This window comes from Gekko japonicus, unplaced genomic scaffold, assembly GCF_001447785.1.
Source record: "Gekko japonicus isolate JY-2015 unplaced genomic scaffold, Gekko_japonicus_V1.1 scaffold880, whole genome shotgun sequence".
Taxonomy (NCBI): Eukaryota; Metazoa; Chordata; class Lepidosauria; order Squamata; family Gekkonidae; genus Gekko; species Gekko japonicus.
The window spans coordinates 539148-561154 of record NW_015170917.1 but is presented as its reverse complement, the minus strand read 5'-3'; the positions used below and the strand labels follow the sequence as shown (position 1 = coordinate 561154).

Sequence of the window (22007 nt, the reverse complement as noted above, 5' to 3'; positions counted from 1 at the left end):
AAAAAAAAGTTTACATCCAAAACTCACATGAAAGGGGCACTAGGAATGGACACCCTGTTCCTAGCATGGCCAAGAGCTCTACTCTATGCCTTGTCATGCCTAACTCTAATTCCCAGAGTGGTACAGCAGGCGATAGATTAAAGAGCAGATGTGATTCTGATGGCACCCTTTTGCCCACGGAGGGCGTGGTTCCAGGACCCCATGAGCCTATCCAGACAAGCTCTATGGCGGCTGCCTCTCAGACGGGACCTTCTATCTCAGGAGATGACCGTTTATCTGCAGCTGGACATGCTACAATGCACAGTGTGGAGGTTGAGAGGAGACAGCTCTAGGATATGAGACAGAGGGGGGTTCCATGCTCTTGGCGTCCAGAAAATCTTCTATGACCAAGATATATGACAGATCTTGACAAACATCTTCTAACTGGTGTGGAGAGCAGGGGTGGACCCGATGCGGGCGCAGATGGGAATGGCTTTTCTCCAACAGGGTCCGAGTAAAGGGTTGAGTACTAGTTCTCTAAGGCGACAGGTAATGGCCCTTTCCACGGTTGGAGGGGCTAGGAAAGGTAGGTTTTTCACCCATCACCCACACATATGGCGGTTTTTGAGGGGGGCCTCCCTCCTCAATCCACCACAGGTACACAGGTTCTCCGCATGGAATTTAAATGCAGTGCTATGAGCACTATGCAAGGAGCCGTTTGAACCAATGGCATGTCCCATGTAAGATATTACTCTGAAAACAATTTTTTTAGTGGGGATCACTTCAGTGCGTAGGTTTTTGGGGCTGAGAGCTTTGTCGGTACACACAGATTTATGAACCTTCTACAATGACAGGGTCATCCTCAGACCAGCTCCAGCGTTCATCCCCAAAGTTAACTCCTGGTTCCATAGATAAGAAGATATGGTACTTCCCTCCTTTTCTTCAAACCCTGACCATGAGATGGTGACGGTCTGGCATCATCTAGACGTGCGTAGGGCTTTGAGTTTTCTATATGGACAGGACCAGGGGGTTGAGAAAGACTGAATCCTTGTTTGGGTATGTTAGTCAGTTGTCCCTGGGAAAGGGTGTGTCCACTTCTGCCCTGTCCCTGGGAAGGAGTGTCTCCACTTCTGCCCTGAGCAGGAGGATAAGGATCAGTCAGGCATACAAGGTGTAGGGGTTAGTACCTCCAGTAGGGGTCACAGGGCACTCTATGGGGGGCAGTCACATCGGCGGCATATAGGGCCTTGCCGTCCCTAGAAGTCACTTGTAAGGTGGTGACATGGAAATTTGTCCAATCCTTTACAAAGTACGATAGGATTGACAAACTAGCCTTGGCAGAAGCAGCATTTGACAGTAGAGTGCTCCTTCAGGCCTGGTAGGCACCGCAAGTTGTGTGACCCACCCGGGGGGAGCACTGCTTTTTTATGTCCCAGGAGTAAGGAGTCAAGGACTGCCCCATTCCTGGACCACCGGAGAATGGAAGATTTGGATTCACTTACCGTGAAGCTTCCTTCTCGGTGGTCCAGAGTGGGGCAGTCCTACCCACCCTCTCTTGATGGATACGACTTCCGGTCCTTTAGGTTCTGCAGTAGTTCCGTTGTTCATTAATATGGTCTAACTGATTACGTGATGTGGTAGACTGTTGCTGTTTGTTTGCTCTAATGGTTGAAATGCAGGTTTGTATTTGTTTAAGCCCATGGCTGTGATGGTATTCCCCAGTTGTCTGAGGGGGAAGGAGTTATTTTTTAAGTGAATTTACAGCAGCTCGGAGGTGGCTTTCAGTATGACTGAGGATCAGAGGATAAGCCCCTCCCCTCTGGGATCAAAGTTTGCCGGCCCTGCCTACGGAAGGGGGAGTTGCTTTCCCAGGAGTAAGGAGTCAAGGACTGCCCCACTCTGGACCACCGAGAAGGAAGCTTCACGGTAAGTGAATATAAATCTTCCATTCACTGCCACAGGAAGTGGTGGCGGCTACAAGCATGGACGGCTTCAAAAGGGAATTAGATAAGCATATGGAGCAGAGGTCCATCAGTGGCTATTAGCCACAAGGTATAGATAGGGACTCTGGGGCAAGTGATGCTCTGTCTTCTTGGTGCTTGGGGGGGGGGGTCAACAGTGGGAGGACTTCTAATGTCCTGGCCCCACTGGTGGACCTCCTGATGGCACCTGGTATTTTTGGCCACTGTGTGACAGTTAGACTGGATGGGCCTTTGGCCTGATCCAACATTGGCGTCTCTTATGTTCTTATTTTCTTAGTTAAACAGAATAAGTCTTCTGTTATCTAAAATATTCTTGTAGTGGCTGTGGCTGATGCAGGTCATGGCTAGTTAGCTAAGAATATTGCAGCTGGATTTGTTTTTAATGCTGCTGTTACCTAAAGGTAAAAGAATTGTTTTAAAAATGTAATCATGTTGCCTTCATGTAAGTATATAATCAAGGAAGAGAGTTTAGCAACGTTTCATTGGATATTTTAGAATAAATATACCACAGTAATATTTGTCATTCTTCTGATATGTTGGAATATCTGCTTTGCTGACAGAAAGCAACCATTTAAAGATTTAGCCGGCTTCCAACCAGTTTAGCTAATTTTTTATTAGTCCACATTAGAATCCTGTTTCTGTTGCTTGTGCTTAATCCTCTGCAGCTCTTTCCCATATATCAGAATGGGGCTGCGATCGCACACACTAAATAATCCACTTTCAGTCCACTTTCGAACTGGATTTTGCCAGTTCAGACAGTAAAATCCAGTTGGAAAGTGTACTGAACGTGGATTATTTAGTGTGTGTGATCGCAGCCTGGGTCTCTATCATAATAGTGGAGATAGGTTAGAATCATAGAATGTTAGAGTTGGAAGGGACCTTGCAGGTCATCTAGTCGAACACCCTGCACTCTGCAGGAGCATAGCCGAAAGATAGCCCTACAACATACACGAAAGATGGTCATCCAGCCTCCGCTTGAAAACGTCCAGCGAAGGAGCGTTAGGAGGTTAGGCCAGGAATGTCAAACAAAAGGCCTGTCTAGGGCTATTCTGCAGCCTGCAAGCAACCAGTGTAAGGAAGGAAACAGAAGACTGCACAGGGATGGGAGTGGATGGAGCCACTCTGATTGTGGCTTCAGCATGGCAGAACAACCTTGTCTGCAGCAGTCAAGCAGTGTGGCAGCGTCTGCCCAGTGCTGCACTGCTGGCTCTCCAGTCCACCCATGTGGGTTTTCCTCTACACCCCCTTCCAGCCCATGGGGCCTTGCAGTGAGAATACACCAACTCGGAGCTTAAGTGGCCAGGCCCGACAAAGTGAGATTTATGTCAGACCCAGCCCTCATAACAAATCAGTTTGACACCTCTTATTTAGGCTAAAATTATCTGTTTTAGCTCATTCTTAAGGCTCTTTGGTATGTTACTGTCTACAGAAGTTAGCTCTGAGGCCCACAGGTAGGCCACTTGAGCAAACAGGGATCCCATAGCTGATACTCTAAGGGAGATGGCAGGCGCCTCAAAAAAATTCTACGCAGTGGCTTTGCAACTCCCTTGTCTTTTTTGGGAATCCATCAGCGTCCATGGGAAATAGAGAAGTAGACGCTGATAAGTTAATTGAATCATCCACCATAGGAAGTTTGAACTTCTTTGTGGCTCCTAGAATAAGAGAGCAGAGTTTATTAAACACTGGGTTTTCCAGACTTTGGATTGGCTGGGTGTTCCCATTCTGCCATAATGATATTATATAATGCGGCACAATTGGGAATGGCTTTGTCAGAGCCTACAGGAAAAAACCCAGGAACCTCCTTGTCTTCCTGTATCTGTGGAGTGTATGTAAGCTCTAGTGCTCTCATGACCTTCGCCCATACTCTATTATAGAGATTAGGAGGAAGAGTCTAGATTGAACAACAGGACCCCTTTTCTTTCACCTGCTCTAATAGTTCACCTTTTTTCTGGCACTATGCTTGGGAGGCCTGTATTTCTAGGAGGAGGGCTGCCCTCTGTACTGAGACTCCTGTCTCTCTTAGCAGAGAGAACAGTAGCCTAGGAAGAAGCTGCCTGTTGCCCTAGACCAGTGAATTCTTTCTCATTTCCTCTCTAAGCCAGGAGAGAAATTTGACTGGGCTTCCTCTCCTGGGGGCTCAGTATTTTGGGAGGCTATATTGGTAGTCTGTGAAGGGTTAAGACTCTCTGTGCCTTGGGAGCTAGATGTTCCCGCCTTCTCAGCCATTTTAGGGGAACCTGAAAGTGAAAGTAGCCACCATCACTCTCCTAACAGAGCCCCAAAATGGAGCCCTACCCCACTCACAGCAGCTGAATCCGGTGGGGAAGAAGTAGGCTGTCTATTGTTGCTCCCTTTCCCGAAGGCCCAGCAATAAGGACTGTAAAATGTCACTGCTAGTGACCTAACCCATGGACCAGAAGCAATTCGTCCTTTTAAAGAACCTCCCATCCAGATCCAGAGGAAAGGAGTAAAGGGCGGGGAAAAGAAAACTGGAGGGGGGGTAATCCTCTTTCTCTCTCCCCCTCCACACCTTGCCAGTTCTCAATCGATACAGTCTACCGTGGTTTAGCCGACTGGGTAGACTGCGCAGGAGAAACATCCCTCCTCGTCACGATCTGGAACAAGGAGGGGGCTCCATTCCAATGCCGAAAGGGACGGCGACAAAGATTCTGCACTACCTTCGGCCGCCTCTCTTACTTCTGCTCTCCCCAGGCTCTTCACTGAGCGTCTGTCCCCAAAACCACTGCACGCCGCCGTGGCTGGATGGGGGGGGGGGAGAGCAGTTTACTGCCGCCTTCCCAGTGGAGTTCGAGGCGTTCCTCTCGGCGCTGCAACCACCTGGGGGCCTCCCAGGACTGCCAGCGCCGGATCCATTGTAATTCGAGGCCTGCAGCGCTCGAATATGTTTTAGGTCTCTTTGCCCTTTAGGTCTCTGCTTCTTCTTCTGACCTTCCGGTGTCTTCTGGGATCTTCGTGCTCTTCAGAGCACAGCCAGCACGTCCTGCTCGGAAGACAGGGCCGGTAAGACTGGGGACCAGAGGATAAGCCCCTCCCCTCTGGGATCAAAGTTTGCCCGTCCTACCTACGGAAGGGGGAGGTGCTTTCCCAGGAGTAAGGAGTCAAGAACTGCCCCACTCCTGGACCACCGGAGAATTCCATGTGTTAATCACTCTTTGGGTGAAGAAGTACTTCCTTTTATCCGTTCTAACCCGACCACTCAGCAATTTCATGGAGTGCCCACGAGTTCTTGTATTGTGAGAAAGGGAGAAAAGTACCTCTTTCTCTACCTGTTCTATCCCATGCATAAACTTATAAACCTCAATCATGTCACCCCTCACTCGTCGTTACTCCAAGCTAAAGAGCCCTAAGCACTTTAACCTTTCCTCATAGGGATAGTATTCCAACCCTTTTATCATTCGAGTTGCCCTTTTCTGCACTTTTTCCAATGCTATAATATCCTTTTTAAGGTGTGGTGACCAGAACTGCACACAGTATTCCAAATGAGGTTGCACCATTGATTTATATAGGGGCATTATGATATTGGCTGATCTGTTTTCAATACCCTTCCTAATAATCCCCAGCATAGCACTGGCCTTTTTTAATGCACTCACACACTGTCTCAACATTTTCAGTGAGTTATCAACTCCAACTCCAAGATCTCTCTCTTGTTCAGTCTCTGCCAGTTCAGACCCCATCAATGTGTATTTATATTTAGGATGCCAGTTTTTACAGATCCCTTTGGAGTGCCTCACAATCCTCACTGGTTTTCACCACCCTGAACAACTTCATATCATCCGCAATTTTAACCACTTCACTGCTTACTCCCAACTCCAAATCATTAATAAACAAGTTAAAAAGCAGTGGACCAAGTACTGATCCCTGCGGTACCCCACTGCTTACCTCCCTCCACTGAGAAAATTGCCCATTTATACTCACTCTCTGTTTTCTATCAATTAGCCAGTTTTTGATCCACAAAAGGACTTGTCCTTTTATCCCATGATTTTTGAGCTTACTTAGAAGCCTTTGATGAGGAACTTTATCAAAAGCTTTCTAGAAGTCAAGGTAAACAATATCTATTGGATCCCCCTTGTCCACATGTTTGTTCACCCCCTCAAAGAACACTAACAGGTTAGTGAGACAAGATCTTCCCTTACAGAACCCATGCTGAGTCTGCCTCAATAGGTTTTGTTCATCTATGTGCCTACTAATTTTTTCCTTAATAATGGTTTCCAACAATTTACCCGGTATCGACGTCAGACTGACTGGCCTGTAATTTCCTGGATCTCCTCTGGAACCCTTTTTAAAGATGGGAGTGACGTTAGCTACCTTCCAGTCCTCAGGAATGGAGGCAGATTTTAAGGAAAGATTACATATTTTTGTAAGGAGATCCACAAGTTCACATTTGAGCAGAACAACATATTTAGAGTGGAAACTCAAGTGAATTGCATTACCTCCTAACAGTCACGTGTGAAACAGTTAACACAGTGAGAGGACTGATAGTTTTATGTTTGCAGTGACTTGTGCTCACATTCTCAGAGAAAATATTTTTAAGTATTTCCAACATGTCTTGCATGAAATAATGTCTCTCCGTCATCAGCGGCAGTCGCCATTTTGGGAGTGGAGGCCTCATCTTCTTTGTGAGCTTTTTTTGGCTCTCCACGAGGAAAAAATGATTTTACAGTCGAGATTTCTTTCTGCAAGGGCTTTACCTTCGGTCTGCTGTTTCCCCCCATAGTCTGGGAAGCTTGCACGTGAGTTGAATAGTTAGATTTAAAGCATTAAGAGGAGAGGAGAGGGCGACGCTCCACCCCCCCGAACTAAATTTTATCACATCTTGTCTGTTTTTTTCATATACATGATGGAATACCCTCGATTATGATTTCTGTATCCTTTCTATATTTTTGTGTATTTATTTGGAAAATTTCTATACTGCTTTTCCAGGGAATCTGCCTGAGGCAGCTTAAAAAATATTTAAAAACATAAAATATAATGAAAGTTAATAAAACCTACCATTCAAAACATAGCAGAGCATAAAACAACATAAAAGAGCTTTAAGCATTTGTCAGGCTAAAAACAGACTATAAAATGATATTTAAAATATAATTTCCTTACTTACAAGCCTGGGTACAGAGAAACATCTTAGCCTGGTGCCTAAAAGACAATAAGTAAGGCGCCAAATGGGCCTCAAGGAGATGGGCATTCCACAGGTGAGGTGCCACCCTGGTCTATGGTCACCATTTGCCTCACCTCTGAATATGAGGGCACACAAAGCAGAATTTAAGAGGAAGACAAAAGCTGGTGGGCTTGACAATAGGGAGGATGTGGTCCTTCATCCCAATGCTTTTTGAAGCTCTCTTCTGCACAGCGCTTTGAAATTAATGGACAGTGTTTTTTATTCTGATACTATGATTCTTCTAATTGTCTTATGACTGATCATAAGACACCATGAGCATGTTTACGTATTTAAATAAGTCTGTGTCTGCAATTTGTGGCTATAACAAATCTTTATTCTTGCTTAGCCAGTTTTCCCACCTTGCTGAAATGCTTTGTAGTATCTTGTGATTTTTTTAAGTACTTTGGATTTTATAAAATCCTTTGTTCAAGCATCCTGATATTTTCTATAAGGCTATGAACTTCAGTGACCAAGCACACCATTGCTAAAGTCGTTGTATGGTTGGAGTCATACTGATGGGCCCACTGATGGACCTCATGATGGCACCTGGTATTTCTGGCCACTGTGTGACAGAATGTTGGACTGGATGGACCATTGGCTTGATCCAACATTGGCTTCTCTTATGTTCTTATGAGCTTACTCTATGATCTCATTGTTTAGGATTTTCTATGCATTTTAAAATGCTGCTCCACCCACTTCTCTATTTCTTTCTAAAGACAAAGAGTTGCACATGCTACCACTTGCCCAAGCAGACCTCTCATGACACTTTCATGGCAAAGGAGAGAGAGAGAGAGAGAGAGAGAGAGAGAGAGAGAGAGGCTTGCCAAATAAGACTGTCCCATATCAAAAGGAACAACCCAGTTAACGTTACAATGGAACAGAAAAATAAGGTCTCAGCACGTAGAGAGTCAGTTCTATGTGAGAAGAACAGACAAAGTGTGTTGGTTTATTTTAACTGATATATCAGTGTAAAGAAGCTGCTGAATGAGAGTTTACACCATATTGAATTAAAGCCACTGAATCCCCCCTTTTCTTCATTGACTGTTAGAATTTCACAGCTAATCCTGAACAATAAAGCAATACACTTCATGCATGCTTCTGAGAGGATCAAGAGGATCCTCTACAAAAATCTCCATAATCAAAACAGAGACTCTAGGGAGGGTAAGAAGCCCTCAGGCTAGGACCTTTTCATATAGTATGCAAAAAGCCTTTGTGTTCTGGTGCTGCTCTACTTCAGAACTCCCACCGTTTCTATACTTCCCCGGAAATGCCAGAGCCAAGTGGGATCAGCTCAAATGTACTAGAGCAGTGGTGGGCAAACTCATTAGTCAAGAGAGCCAAATATCAACAGTACAACGATTGAAATTTATTTTGAGAGCCAAATTTTTAAAACTTTAACTATATAGGTAGGTACATTGTTATTAACTTAATTAGGGTACTCCTAAACTGGCCTTTGCTAAAAATGTCCTCAATCTGATTTGACATTTATTTTGAGAGTCAAATTTTTTAAACTTAAACTATATAGGTAGGTACATTGTTATTAACTTAATTAGGGTACTCCTAAACAGGATCTGAATCCACTTCTGCTCTGCCTTGTCCAAGTTCTATATCTTAGCTACTCCACCTCAGCTTTCAGAGTGAGACAGGTCGGGCTAAGAGTATGCATACCTCAATTAAAACAGACCCCTTGAGAAAACACAGATGGACCTTCTTTCCCCAATTCCTTCATTCAGTGGCTTGGCATACAAGAGGTTTCTGCTTTAATTCCAAGCGTCACTGGCAGCAGGTGCATGGAGAGACCTTGTTCTACCCTTTGAGATCACCACTACTAGAAACCATAAGTTTTAAGCTAGATGGTCCAATGGGAACTTGGAGGGGAGGGGGAAGACAGCTTTCCTGTGTTCTTCAATTTCATAATTCGCCTCCAGACTTGCTCAACAATGCCTAGAACAGTGATGGCAAACCTTTTAGAGACTGAGTGCCCAAACTCCCAGAATATGATTTTAAAAACCCTCCAGGATCACTGGGGGACAACCTGGCCTGGAGAAAAATTGCTTCCTGGCCCCAGAGTGGTGATCAGCATTTCCCTGGGCGTGTAAGAAAGGGCCACAAGAACTAAGCACTGATTCAACCCTTCCTGCTCTACCTCTCGTGATTTGCCTAAGTTCACACAATCAGCATTATGATCCTTTTTAAAGTTGAAAGCATGATATAAATGCAAAGGACTATTTGTAAGATTATCTGTAAGACACAAGACCAGGACGCATCTCTCTTCTGGCAATCACTTGGAGAGACCCTATCACTCAGCTTCCATTGCCTCACACACACTCCACACTGGAATAAGAACATAATATCAGGCCATAGCACATTGCAATAAAGCCCCTACAACTGTATACAGAAATACTGAGCTTCCCTACCATTTGCCACAACTAGCCCACCACACAACCAGGATCAAGACTCCTAAGTGGACCAACAGACAGGCATACACTCGTTTGAGAAACTGAGTATTACATTACAACACCTCTGGAACATTACAGATCAGTAGAGGCAGCACTGCACAGTGGTCAGAGTTGCAGATTGATGTGGGGAGACCCAGGTTTGTATTCTCACTCTGCTGGCTGAGTGACCCCGGGCCAAATCTCCCCTTCTCTACCTAACCTACCCCACAGGGTTGTTGTGAGGATGAAATGGAGACTCATGGGCAGGGTCCCCAGCTTCCCTGGCAGGAACACTATGTTAAGAAATCTCTCACAATTATGCAGCCATAGCAGGCAGGAGGGAAGGAGGCGAATACCTCCAGTGCCAGAGACTTGTAGAGGAAGAGTCAAACTTTGGGGACTCACCCGTGCACCAGAGGGCCAAGGCAGCAGGAGGCAAGAAGCCTGGGCGAGTTGGGCTCCTCCATGCCTGGCAGAAGTTGAGGTGCAGAGGGGAGAGGTGGGCAAGCAGAAGAGGCACTCAGCCAGCCGCACAAGCTGCGCGCAAAGAAACTCTCGCCACCCCAAGCTTCAGGGCTGTCTCGTTAAAGGAGTGCGGAGGCCAGACTCGCAAATGAGAAAAAGCAAACTCAGGGTTCGTGGGTCGCATTTTGGGCTGTGGAAGAGGAATCGGCTCCATTCCTGGGGTTCTCTTGAGTTCCTGCACTTTTGGTTTTGCTTTTTGCCAATCTGCCTCCCAAGACTGCTCCAGGTGCTCCGGCCTGAGGGCTGCTGGGGCTTCCCGCAGTTCGGCACCATTATATCCTATGGGCCATTGAAGTCAATGGCGAAAACACAGGGTATATTCTGGGGGCTGGAAGGGAGGGGATTTGAGGGAGAGGCTCCAGAATCGCAGGGTAGCTGCTGGAGCCTCTCCCCAAGATACCCGCCATGTTTCAGGAACATTGAACCAGGGGGTCCAATTCTACGGGCCCCCAAACAGGTTGCCCCATCCCCTCCATTGTTCTCTATGGTGGGAAAAAAAGTTTTTTTTCCCCCCACCATAGAGAACAATGGAGGGAATAGGCCGTCAGCGCCTACGGTGGAAGAGCCACACTCAAGGGGCCAAAGAGCCGAATGTGGCTCTAGAGCCGCAGTTTGCCTACCACCGTACTAGAGTAACCGCATACTACACTAGATTCCATTGCATATCTGTGAACCAGTAGCAAAAAGTGGAACTTTTGTCTGGAATAGTGAGTCTGCAGGTTTTCAAGAGTAATCCGGCTGATATTGGACAGCTGGAGGTGTGTTTTTGGTTTTTTAGGGGGAGGGGTTATCTACAAAATATTAAAATGTTTATAGATTTTGAAACCATGGATGCTAAGGTTTCCTTCTGAGGAAGAATACTGAGGGAAATATTCACACAGGCAATACTGATCTGCTTATCAAATTTAGATTTTGGCTACCACTTTAACAACATGAAGTGCATCTCTTAGCACATAATTAGTGATTTAGCATTAACTAGCAAAGGGTAGCCCTGCCTCATATTTTACAAGGTTTGTCTGTAGGAACTAAAATGAGCTGCCTTTCTTTCCCCTTTGTCCTCTGGCCACCTCTTATAATATTTTCCCAACTGTTTTTCACCAACTCTCCCACATTTCACTGGCATATCTTCTCCTTTTTGAGTGGGCTGAATGACACCACTGGATTTTCTTGCCCAGGCAGTTAATAGAGTGATGAGTTTGTGGCAAGTGGAACGGAAGCTAATTTTTCATCCGCCTGCCTTCAAAGCTGTAGGGGGATCTGCTGAGGGCATGCTTCCCTCTCCTGTTGTACATTAATCTGTGAGTAGGGAACCCTCCTTGAAGCTAAAATGATCTAGCTAGGAGAATTGGACCTGGGGCCCCTGAGATCAGTCCTTTCCATACTCAGGCTGAAGAAAAGACAGCAGCAAACCCATTGGTCTGCTTCAGCCTGTGGATCACTCCCCCCCCTCCCCTGCTTGGGGTCCTGTTTAACTTATGAAAGTGCAGGAATTTGCAAATATGGTCAACATTAAATTCTAGCAATCAGAAATGAGTTGCAGTGTCCAGAATAGGGTTGCAGAGAGGCAGGAAGCTCTCAGCCTAATGCCTTCGTGGGAGTTTGAGCAACTTCAGTTCACTGTGCCACCACCGAGTTACCATCTTCGACGGTGGATTAGATCTATAAGTGAACCGGCCCGGGGACAACGCCTAGATGACCAAAGAACTTATGTTGTCAGGCTAGGTTGATAAATGGAGCCCATCTTGGAGTGATAAGATTTAACATCTAGAGCACCGCACTTTATTTATTGATTGTTTTTATGCTGTTTTAATTGTTTGTTATGGCATTTGCCTCTGTTGTTAGCCACCCTGAGCCCATTTGGGGAGGGTGGGATACAAATCTAATAAATAAATAAATAAAATAAACCAGTTTTACTGTCTTTGGCCATTTCTGCATGCGGTATCAACCCTGTGTACGATGCTGTAGGGAAGTAGGGGTTTTTCCCCATGCCTCCCTACAGCATCAGAGTAAATTTCTGCACTTCCCCCATTTCCCTTGTTTTTCTCCAATCTTTCTCAGCCCTGCTTTGCTCCTAAGTTTTGGGAAAGATCACAGTAAACCCTAGATGGCAGCTATGAGGGTGAGCACCATTTCCCTTGACCCTGTCCCTGCAGTGGCCATTTTCTCCTCCAGTCACTGGGTTTTTTTTTAATTTTTTGGATAAATTGACACCAGAATATTGTTATATCAATATACCATAGTAACAATAGGTTCTTTGAATTCTCAGCTTTCATTTTGGAAAAAGTAAGTCTCTGGCTCCTTCCCTTGTGGAAATATAAGGGAAAAGGCCTATCTTTACAACAGAAGGAACTAGAGCCTTTTTTTAAAATGAAAGCTGGGAATTCACAGAACTTGTTACATCTGTTACTACAATGGTATATCAATATAACTATAGTACCACTTAAAATAAAACTGCAAAAGCCCCAGTGGCCCCGGGGTGGAGGTGGACATTGCTGGGAGACTGGGGCAGAGAAATCTGTCATGTGTAAGCCCCTTTGTCATTGCACTTTTATCAGGAGCTCACACATACATTTCTCCCCTCCAACATATCATGCTGTACAACAACTTCGGCAGCCGCCTTTGTTTTATCTAGGTGCTCCCAGAGCTGGCTGAAAAGGTCACACTCTCCCAGTCTAGCCTTATCTACCTGGCAGAGTTGATGTGAGGATAAAATGGTGAAAAGTCCTTAGACATACTCGTGATTTCAGCTCTAAGACTTTTATTCAGAAAGAAAAAGACAACTGTACCCGGCTCGCAGGCCGGTTTTATATCCCTGAAAACCCTACACCCAAAACACACCCCACACAAGTAATTGGCTATTTACAGTGGCTGAGAGTTCCATAGGCTCTCGGCCGGGAGCCTAGCCCTCTGATTGGGGCGGGCTAGGATCCGCTAAACCCATTATTCTAAGGAGCAAAGCTCAGAGGTTTAGCCTGGCCGCGTGGAGCCTTTGTATGCCACGAGGTTGCCAAAAGATACACTACACCCCTCCCCCTTGGTCCGAAAGACATCCGCATACATAGTCCTTTGAATATACCGGAGCTTTACGTTCTCTGGTGGAGCGTCGTACTGTCAGAGTTGTTGGAGACACCGACGCTGATGCTCTTGGTGGAGAGCTGGCCGGTGCCGACCTGGGGGCCTCGTCCTCAGCGACTGGAGAGTCTGTGGGAGGATGGACTGGCGTCGGGAACTCTGCCTCCGGTGTGTTGACAACCTTGGACTGTGGATGTGACTCTGGGGCATCAGGCGTGTAGAGCTCTTCAGTTTCCTCCAGGTCTAGTGGCAGCACTCGCTGACGCAGTTTGTCGGTGTGTCTTTGTAGCACCACTCCGTCCTCACAGGCGACCTTGTACGAACGGGGACCCTTGACTTGTACCACTCGCGCCAGAATCCATGGCGGGCCCTTGACGTAGTTCCGTGCGTACATGCGGTCCTCAGGGAAGAAACCTTGGGTGGCTTCCTGGTCCTCACTGTCCGGCTCGCGTTCTGGGGCCCTATCTGGGTGTAGCCTATCCAGGCGTGTTGTGAGGCGGCGACCCAGGAGCAGTTCGGCAGGGCTGCGTCCCGTTATGGTGTGCGGGGTGGTCCGTTGACCAAAGAGGAAGGAGGCCAACTTGTAGTCCCAGTCTGGTGATTCCAGTCGGCGGAGTGTGTCCTTGGTGGTTCGGACCATCCGCTCCGCTTGGCCATTCGTGGCGGGGTGGAACAGGGCTGAACGCACATGGCGAATTCCATAGTAGGATGTAAACTCCTGGAATTCCCTGGACGTGAACGCAGTTCCATTGTCCGTTACCAAGGTGTCAGGGATACCCTGAGCACTGAAGATCTGCCACATGGCCTTGATGGCGGATCTCGAGGAGGTGGATGGAACGGGAATGACCTCTAGCCATTTGCTGTAAGAGTCAACAAGAATGAAAAACAGCTGCCCCTGGAACGGCCCCACGAAATCTAGGTGAAGCCGAGACCAGGGGCGGTGGGAGGACTCCCATGCTTTCTCCGGGGCCCTGGGTGGTTCGGGGCGAGAGACCTGGCAGGGCTGACATTGTTTTACCTTGTCCTCAATGTCCCGATCGAGGCCAGGCCACGAGACATAGCTCCTCGATAACGCCTTCATCCTCACGACCCTGGGGTGGTACTCGTGTAGAGACGCTGTGATTCGCGGCTGTAGTGCAGCAGGTATTCCCACCCGACCACCCCACATCAGGCACCCTTTGTACGTGGACAGTTCGTCTTTACGCATGATGAACGGCATGAACTCAGGGCCCTGCTTGGCCACAGGCCACACCTCTCCACCCAGTCCAGGACCCAACAGAGAACCTTCTCCTGGCCGATGAGGCGGGCCACCTCCCAGACGTGGACCGGGCAATTGGGGAGCAACTCCACGAGGGCGATCGAATGTGCGGGAGCAGGGTCGGGGTCTGAGATGGGCAACGGAAGACGGCTGAGGGCATCTGCATGCCCGATGGCCTCCCCGGGATAATGCACAAGGTCATAGCTGTAACCGGCCATGAAAATGGACCACCACAGGACCCGGAGGAATACCACCTGCGGCGTCTGACGGTCGGGAGCTAGGCGACCCAGAAGAGGTTTATGGTCCGTCACCACGGTGAAGGGCCAGCCGTAGAGATAGTGGTGGAATTTTTTCACACCTTCTACTATCGCTAACGCCTCCTTGTCTATCTGCACATAATTACGCTCCGCAGAAGACAAGGTCCTAGAGTAGTACGCGACCAGGACCTCCCAGCCAGCCGGCAACTGGTGACCCAGGACCGCCCCGACCCCGTAAGGAGAGGCGTCACAGGCGAGGACGACCGGCAGTGCCTCGTTGAAATGGTGCAAGACGGAATTAGAAATAAGCAAGTCTTTGACCCCCTGAAATGCCGCGGCGTAAGCAAGCATCCAGACGATGCAGGTGCTCCGCCACAGCAGCTTTCAGAGGCAGAAAAGCATGGTAAAAGTTGAGCAGGCCCAAGAAAGCCTGTAGTTCCAAGTTGGAAGTGGGAGTGGGGGCTTCCGTAATCGCCCAAACTTTATAGTCCGTGGGGTGGATTCCCTGGGCGTCCACTGCAAACCCCTGGAATTTAATGCGTGGCACCCCAAGGAGACACTTTTCTTTCTTCACCTTGAGACCGGCGGAGTTGAACCTCCGGAGAACTGCCCAGAGCCGGTCTGCAAAGATAGTGGAGTCCGGCGCCGTGATGATTACATCATTTAGAAAAGGTTGTACACCTGGGATGCCTTTAAGGAGGGAATCCGTAAATGACTGGAAAATCCCAGGGGCCACACATACACCAAACTGTAGCCTAGTGACTCTAAACGCCCCCTTGTGCATCACAATGGTTTGTGCCTCGGCGGCTGCCGCATCCACCAGCAACTGCTGGTAAGCTTGCACCAAATCTAGCTTACCAAAGACCCTGGCCCCCGTAAGGGAGGCTAAGACATAGCTCACCACTGGGACCGGGAAGGCGTGGTCTTGCAAGGCCTTGTTAATAGTGCACTTATAATCGGCACATATGCGGACATCACCGTTCAGTTTGACTGGCGTGATGATGGGGGTCTCCCAGCACGCAGACGCGACCGGTTCCAACACCCCTTGCTCGACGAGCCTTTCGAACTCTGCCTCTATTTTGGCTCGCATCGCGATGGGGGGAAGTCGTGCCTTAATGCGGATGGGGCCCACATTGGGATCTAGGTCCAGAAAAATTGGGGCCCCAGTGTACCTCCCCAGAGACCCATCAAACACTTTGGGGAACTCCCCGCAAACTGCCTCAACATCCGATGACCGGATCTGATGTGCCCGTTATCTTGAGGCCCAGAGGCGCGAACCATGACAGTCCCAATCAGCTGGACAGGAGCCCTTCTACCATCAACAGGTCCAGCAGCCCCAAAAAATCCATAAACTGGATCCGGAACTTACCCCAGCCACGGACCGCCACAGGGTTCTTATTGAAATCCCGCAACGAGACCCAGTGGCTTCTGCAACCAGGGTCCCCCTTACGGGCATAGAGAACGGAGGGTGTTGGCCGAGATTATAGAAAAGGACAAGCCCGAGTCAATTTCCATTCTACAATAAGGACAGTCACATGCACCTTGTCCCGGCCATCCGGGGGTAAGTTACATACTGTTTGTTGGTAGTGGGTTGACACAGTGTGGAGATCCAATGAAGCCAGCTGCGCTGTTGTCTTCTGCCGTTGCCCCTTGGAGCGGCAGACTCTTGCCAGATGTCCAGCCTTGTTGCAGGTCCGGCAAACGTCATCGCGGAATCTGCATGTCCAGCGCTCGTGTCACCACAGCTGGCGCAGGTAGAGGAGCCGGGATATGCTTTGGCCGAGGATGACCCTTTGGTGCATTGAGAGTGCTGGGACGAACATCGGTTGACCCGTAAAACTTCCTCATCGCTGGAGCCGTCGGAATCCGCTGTTGCTTGTACGATGTGGACCGCCTTGGCGCGGCGGTCAGAGTGCGACTGCTCATAGGCCACCGCTTCGCTGATCGCCTTCTCTAGGTCAAGGTTGCCACGACTGATGAGTTTTTGCCGCAACTTGGGCTCCCGGAGACCCACCAAGAATTGGTTTAAGAGTGCCTCCACCAGGTCCAAGAAAGCACATCTTGTGGCTGCCCGTCGCAGCCCGGCCAGGAAGTCAGAGGCCGACTCGTCTGATCCCTGGACTCTCACAAAAAAGTCCATCTTCTCTGCGAACTTAGTGCATTTTGAGGCCAGGTGGTCCGTGAGCACCTTTACCAGCATGTCGTAGGTCGCAGCCGCGTCTTTGGTCAGTCGGGCCGCCATCAGGTCCTTCAGCAAGAGGTGTGCCTCGATTCCGCAGTACCGTAGGAGATGGGCCTTTTTCTTCCCAGGATCCGTGATGTTGTTTATCTCGAAGTGGTTTTTGAGTGTTTCCAGCCAAGTCTCCCATTGAGTGGGGTGGGAGATATCGAATTCAGGGAAACTCTCGTTACCAGCGCCCATCTTAGCGACACGTGGAGTTGGCAGCAGTTGCTCGGGTGTGGTGAAGGAGGCAGCCGATGAAGAGATGGAGGTAGAGGCGGAGCTGCACTTGGAGTCAGCGATGCCTGGAGCGGTGCGGTGCACTGTGGTCGGAGCAGCAGGACACGAGTCGCTGCGTTGGCGGCGGGTGTAGCTCTCGATGCTGAAGCACGATGCGGTGCTCGTCTCTTGGTCGTTCATGGGAGGGAGATCTCAGAATCCCACCTTCGTCGCCACTGAAAAGTCCTTAAGACATACTCGTGATTTCAGTTCTAAGTCTTTTATTCGGAAAGAACAAGACAACTGTACCCGGCTCGCAGGCCGGTTTTATATCCCCAAAATCCCTACACCCAAAACACACCCAAGGAATTGGCTATTTACAGTGGCCGAGAGTTCTGTAGGCTCTCGGCTAGGAGCCTAGCCCTCTGATTGGGGCGGGCTAGGATCCACTAAACCCATTATTCTAAGGAGCAAAGCTCGGAGGTTTAGCCTGGCTGCGTGGAGCCTTTGTGTGCCACGTGGTCGGCGATAGATACACTACAAATGAAAAAGAATCATATCTGCTGCCTTCAGCTTTTTGGAGGAAGGGTTGGCTATGAAGTAAGCTCCGTGGAAAGGGCATAGAATGATGAGGGAGATTAGAGAGTAAAAAGAAGAAAATCATCCCCACTTTACATTACTACTTTGATTCATGGATTTACACTTTCCTGTCTGGGCTAAGAAACTATTCTCATGCAGAAACACATGTTTCTAGATAAAAGAAAATCAGAAGTGAATACTTATTAACAATCTCATAGATCATTCCAAAAGTGAGATTTCAGGGTTTCTTTCCCCGTTCCCTCCTCACTTTGAAAAACTTTTCACATCTGCAACATGGGTCGGCCTTGGTTAGTATTTGGATGCAAGAGCACCAACGAATTTTAATTGGAATCAGACTTAAAGAAGCACCTCTTGGCTTCTAAAGTGTACTAAATTTGCATTCTTGCTTTGAACTTACCATCACCAGAATTTTTTTCAACTGACATTCTGAGATACTATATTATATAATGGAACAGTAGATCATAGGGTAAGCCTTGTAACCTACTAGTAACTTACCAATGGCCTTTGTATAGTGCCTTGCGCCAAGTAACAGTTCTGGGGCTCTGTACCAAAAGGTTACCACAACTGGATCCAGATCTGCCAGTGGCTTCAGAGGAGAATTGAATAACCTTGCAAAGCCCATGTCAGCTGAAAAATATATATAACAAATATAAATGAATGCAAAGAAAACTATTGCCACCTCCCATATCTCTAATGACTCACATACCTAAGGTGAACTCAGTGGCTTTTTACCCTCTACTTCATTGGCTCCCATTCCTGAACTTCCTCATAAATGTTGCTTTGAGCTTCTATTTTCCTTACTTGGTCCCTTCCTGGTTTGGGAGGAGTTTTTAACGCTAACTGCAAGAAGGTATTATGGGTGGAGTAGACCCACAATTGGCTACTAGAATAGTCTGTGACATTTTGTTACAACACAAGCTACATTCTTTTCCCTCCATTTTGTTACAGCACAAGCTACATTCCCTTTTCCCCCTTATTATCCTTATTCAAGGACTTGAGGTCTTCCCCAATGCTAGCTCCCATTCTCTCTTAACATGTTAAATTAGGCACATTGACAAACAATTCTTTGGGATCTGCCACAATACTATAGGAGACTTGCACTTTGATTGAAATTTGTTCAGCTCAAGGTTAGTTTTAAAAGGGGGGAGAAGGACCCCCACTCACATGCCCCCTCCACTTTTGAATGGGGCCAATTGATGAAAAACTGCTACTTTTGTAATAAACTGAAGTCAGCTGCTATTCTGAACCTTCACCTCTGGCTTGCATTTTTCTCTGCCTACCAGGATTCCAAAATCTGGCTTAATTCCAGTTCTGACTTCTGGCTTGTAGGAAACAACAACTATAGTCTGTGGTTCAAATACAACAAATATATTTTACCACAAAAATGAATGTCTTGAACTAGATATCCACATATAAAGAAAGGACAGGATGGGGTGTGCAAGCCCCAGAATCTCCTAGGCTCTATCACAAGCCAAAAAGTTATGGTTTGTTGTAATTTCTGAATGATAGTATAGCAGAGTTTACTGCTGAGTTCATCGCATATTTATGCTTCACAAAAACTCCATTGGTATTCTGATCTGAACTAAAATCAACTGAAGTTGTAGCATCATCAGATATACATTTAAAATGTTCCAACTGTACCACCAGGTCACCAGAAATCATGGCTTCTAGAAATCCAACTGACATTATTGCCTGAATTCATACTTAATTTGGTCTGTGAATCAGTGAGGTCATACTTAGGATGAGCCTTGAAAGTAAGTCTATTGACACTGATAAAGAATTCTGTGACACCTTAAAGCATGCAACAAAAACGGCAAGTTTGCCAACCTAGGGATATAGTAGGAAAAACAGTTTTATACAAGTAGGGCAAAGAAAATGAAAAAAAATATAATCAAGGATTTGAACCAATCAATCAGAGTTAGGTGTGTCCTATTCTTATTACGACCAGTGGGATTTTTTTAGTCATTTTTCACTACAACGGGCTACCACAGCTATTCTTCTGAAATGAACATTAGTAATTACACTGCTCTTGCCAAGATAAACATTTTCTTATATTTTTTAAAGAGTGAGTTTTGTTGCTTGTGAGTTGAGCAAAATGAAAATGCCTTTTCATTTTTATTTATTACATTTTTATCCCACCCTACCTCTAAGGAGCTTAGGGAGTGGAATATTTATTGTGTGCCTTACAATGGAACACTCTGACATTTGTGTGTGTTGGTTTAGTCTCATGGGGTGGAGTCCCTGCTGGTTAGTTAGTTTTGTTTATTAGTTAGAATTTTGGACTGTGTGAGCTCCCTTGCCCTGAAACCAGTTGCTCCCATCCCTGTGTTTCCTTAGTAATAAACAGATGTTGTTTTGAACTCACCGATCTCTTTTGCATGAACACAAGAGGAGGAACCTGAGTGAGTATTCTATTCCTGACTTGCAAGCAAAAGGGGATTTCTCCCCTTTTGTCCTCACAACCACTCTTCATATAACAGAGCAGGACACACCAAACTCTGATTGGCTTGTAATGGATTCCTAACTCCAGAAGACTCTTGTTTTTCTTATAAAACCAAGTATGTCTTTTGTGTAGGGATTTAGGGAAGGGCTGGTCGTTACAACCACTGGGACTTCTCTTGGTGTGATGATGGCCTGTCCCCAACCAGTGCAGTGCGTGGCCCAGATGAGCAGGCAGGCTGCCTTTTTCTTCCTCCTTACTTTGGTGGAGAGGGCAGGGCTCTTTTCTTCCCAGCTTTAAACCATAGCTTGCCTGATACACATTTGGAAGCCCAAATAACTGTTCAGGTACAACAGCACAATGTGTGGTTTGGTGTGTCATCTGAAGTAAGGCTTTGCAAAATGTTAGCTTCCAATCATCTCAATCTAACAGATGTTTCACACCAAACTAAATGGAAATCAACAGTAAAGGTTTGAGGGTTGGCAACTTGCTTTATTTACCTGCAAGACTACCACTTCAAATTATATGAAAACAGGGGTCTTGTTGTAGAAAAAGAGCTGCCGGAGCTCATTAGCATAACTCATTAGCATAACTTATTTGCATATGCCACGCCCCCTGACATCACTGGAAGTGACAGAAGGCCACACCCCCTGACATCACCGGAAGTGTGTCAGAAGGCCTGGCTACTTACCCTCCTGCTTCATCCTCATTCCCAAACGGAATGAGGATCGAAGCAGAGGGCGGGGTAAAGAAGGGGGCGGGGCTTCACCACGTGACCGCTCCGCCCCCTAGAGGTTCTCTTCCGGAGCTCCGTACCTGAGAGCTCCCCCCCGACTAGAGCCCTGTATGAAAATATCTGCTTCCGCTTGCATTTAGGGATAATCTCTGCTTCAAACCCATTACCATATTTTAGTGTAATTTCAGAAATAACATGGATTTTTTTCTTTTGTGACCCATTGCAATTTTACTTATTAGGTGGGATATTGTATATGTTAGTAGCTCATATTACAAGTTCATATCAACCCCAGATAAATGATGATTGGGGTCTGGCTAATCTGTACAGCATGGTTATTTCACCTAGCTATTATTGTGCAGAAAAGTTTGGATTTTTCTGTATGTTACAGCCATTGTGTGGCATGCTAATAAATATATATACTTTTATTACACTTCTGCTATATCAAATCTACAGTGTGTGTGTAATGTGGTGGCAATATAACACACACACACACAAATGAAGCCTCCCTGATTTTGAGGTTATGTTCCAAATTATTATGTATTTGGCACGTTACAAATATATTACACATTAACATTACAAATATATAAGGTAGGTTAAATCTTCCAAAGACTTTAAATTTACTTTGGCTGTAATACATACATTCTCCAGGTGCTCTGAAATGGTTTTTTTAAAGAATAGTATTTTCACAAAAAAAATATTATTTAAGGCAGCTCACCAATGTGTAAAAACCAGCATTCTTAATAATCATCTATATATCTAATAGTGAAGGTGCCCCCTGGCGTGCGGATACCGAAATCCGCGCATCGGGGGCACCTGGGGGGGAGGGAGATTTTTGTGTACACTTGGGGCAGTCCCCAGGTGTGCACAAAAATCTGAAAAGTTAAAAAAAAATATCGGGGGGATACTTAAATCCCCCCAGGAGTGACAGAGCGTCCCCTGTGCATGCGCAGGGAACGCTTTGCAGCCAGCCTTGCAGCCGGCCTCGCCGCCGCCTCAGAGCCCGGGCAGGGGGGGGCAGTGAGGCCTGGGCGGCTGCAAGCCACCGGACCTCGCTTGGGGGGGGAGAGCAGCGAGGCCCGGCGGCTACAAGCCGCGCAGGCCTCGCTT

The 22007-nt window shown here is 47.0% G+C and overlaps 1 protein-coding gene across 2 annotated transcripts in view; it reads right to left on the bottom strand.

Moving 5' to 3' along the window:
- Nucleotides 1-22007, bottom strand: part of CDK19 (cyclin-dependent kinase 19) — a 236930-nt gene that overhangs the window by 54900 nt on the left and 160023 nt on the right. For both annotated transcript variants that reach the window (XM_015418762.1, XM_015418763.1), the window contains one exon: nt 18220-18351. In XM_015418762.1, coding sequence (XP_015274248.1) covers nt 18220-18351 — 132 coding nt within the window. The remainder of the gene's footprint in view (nt 1-18219; nt 18352-22007) is intronic.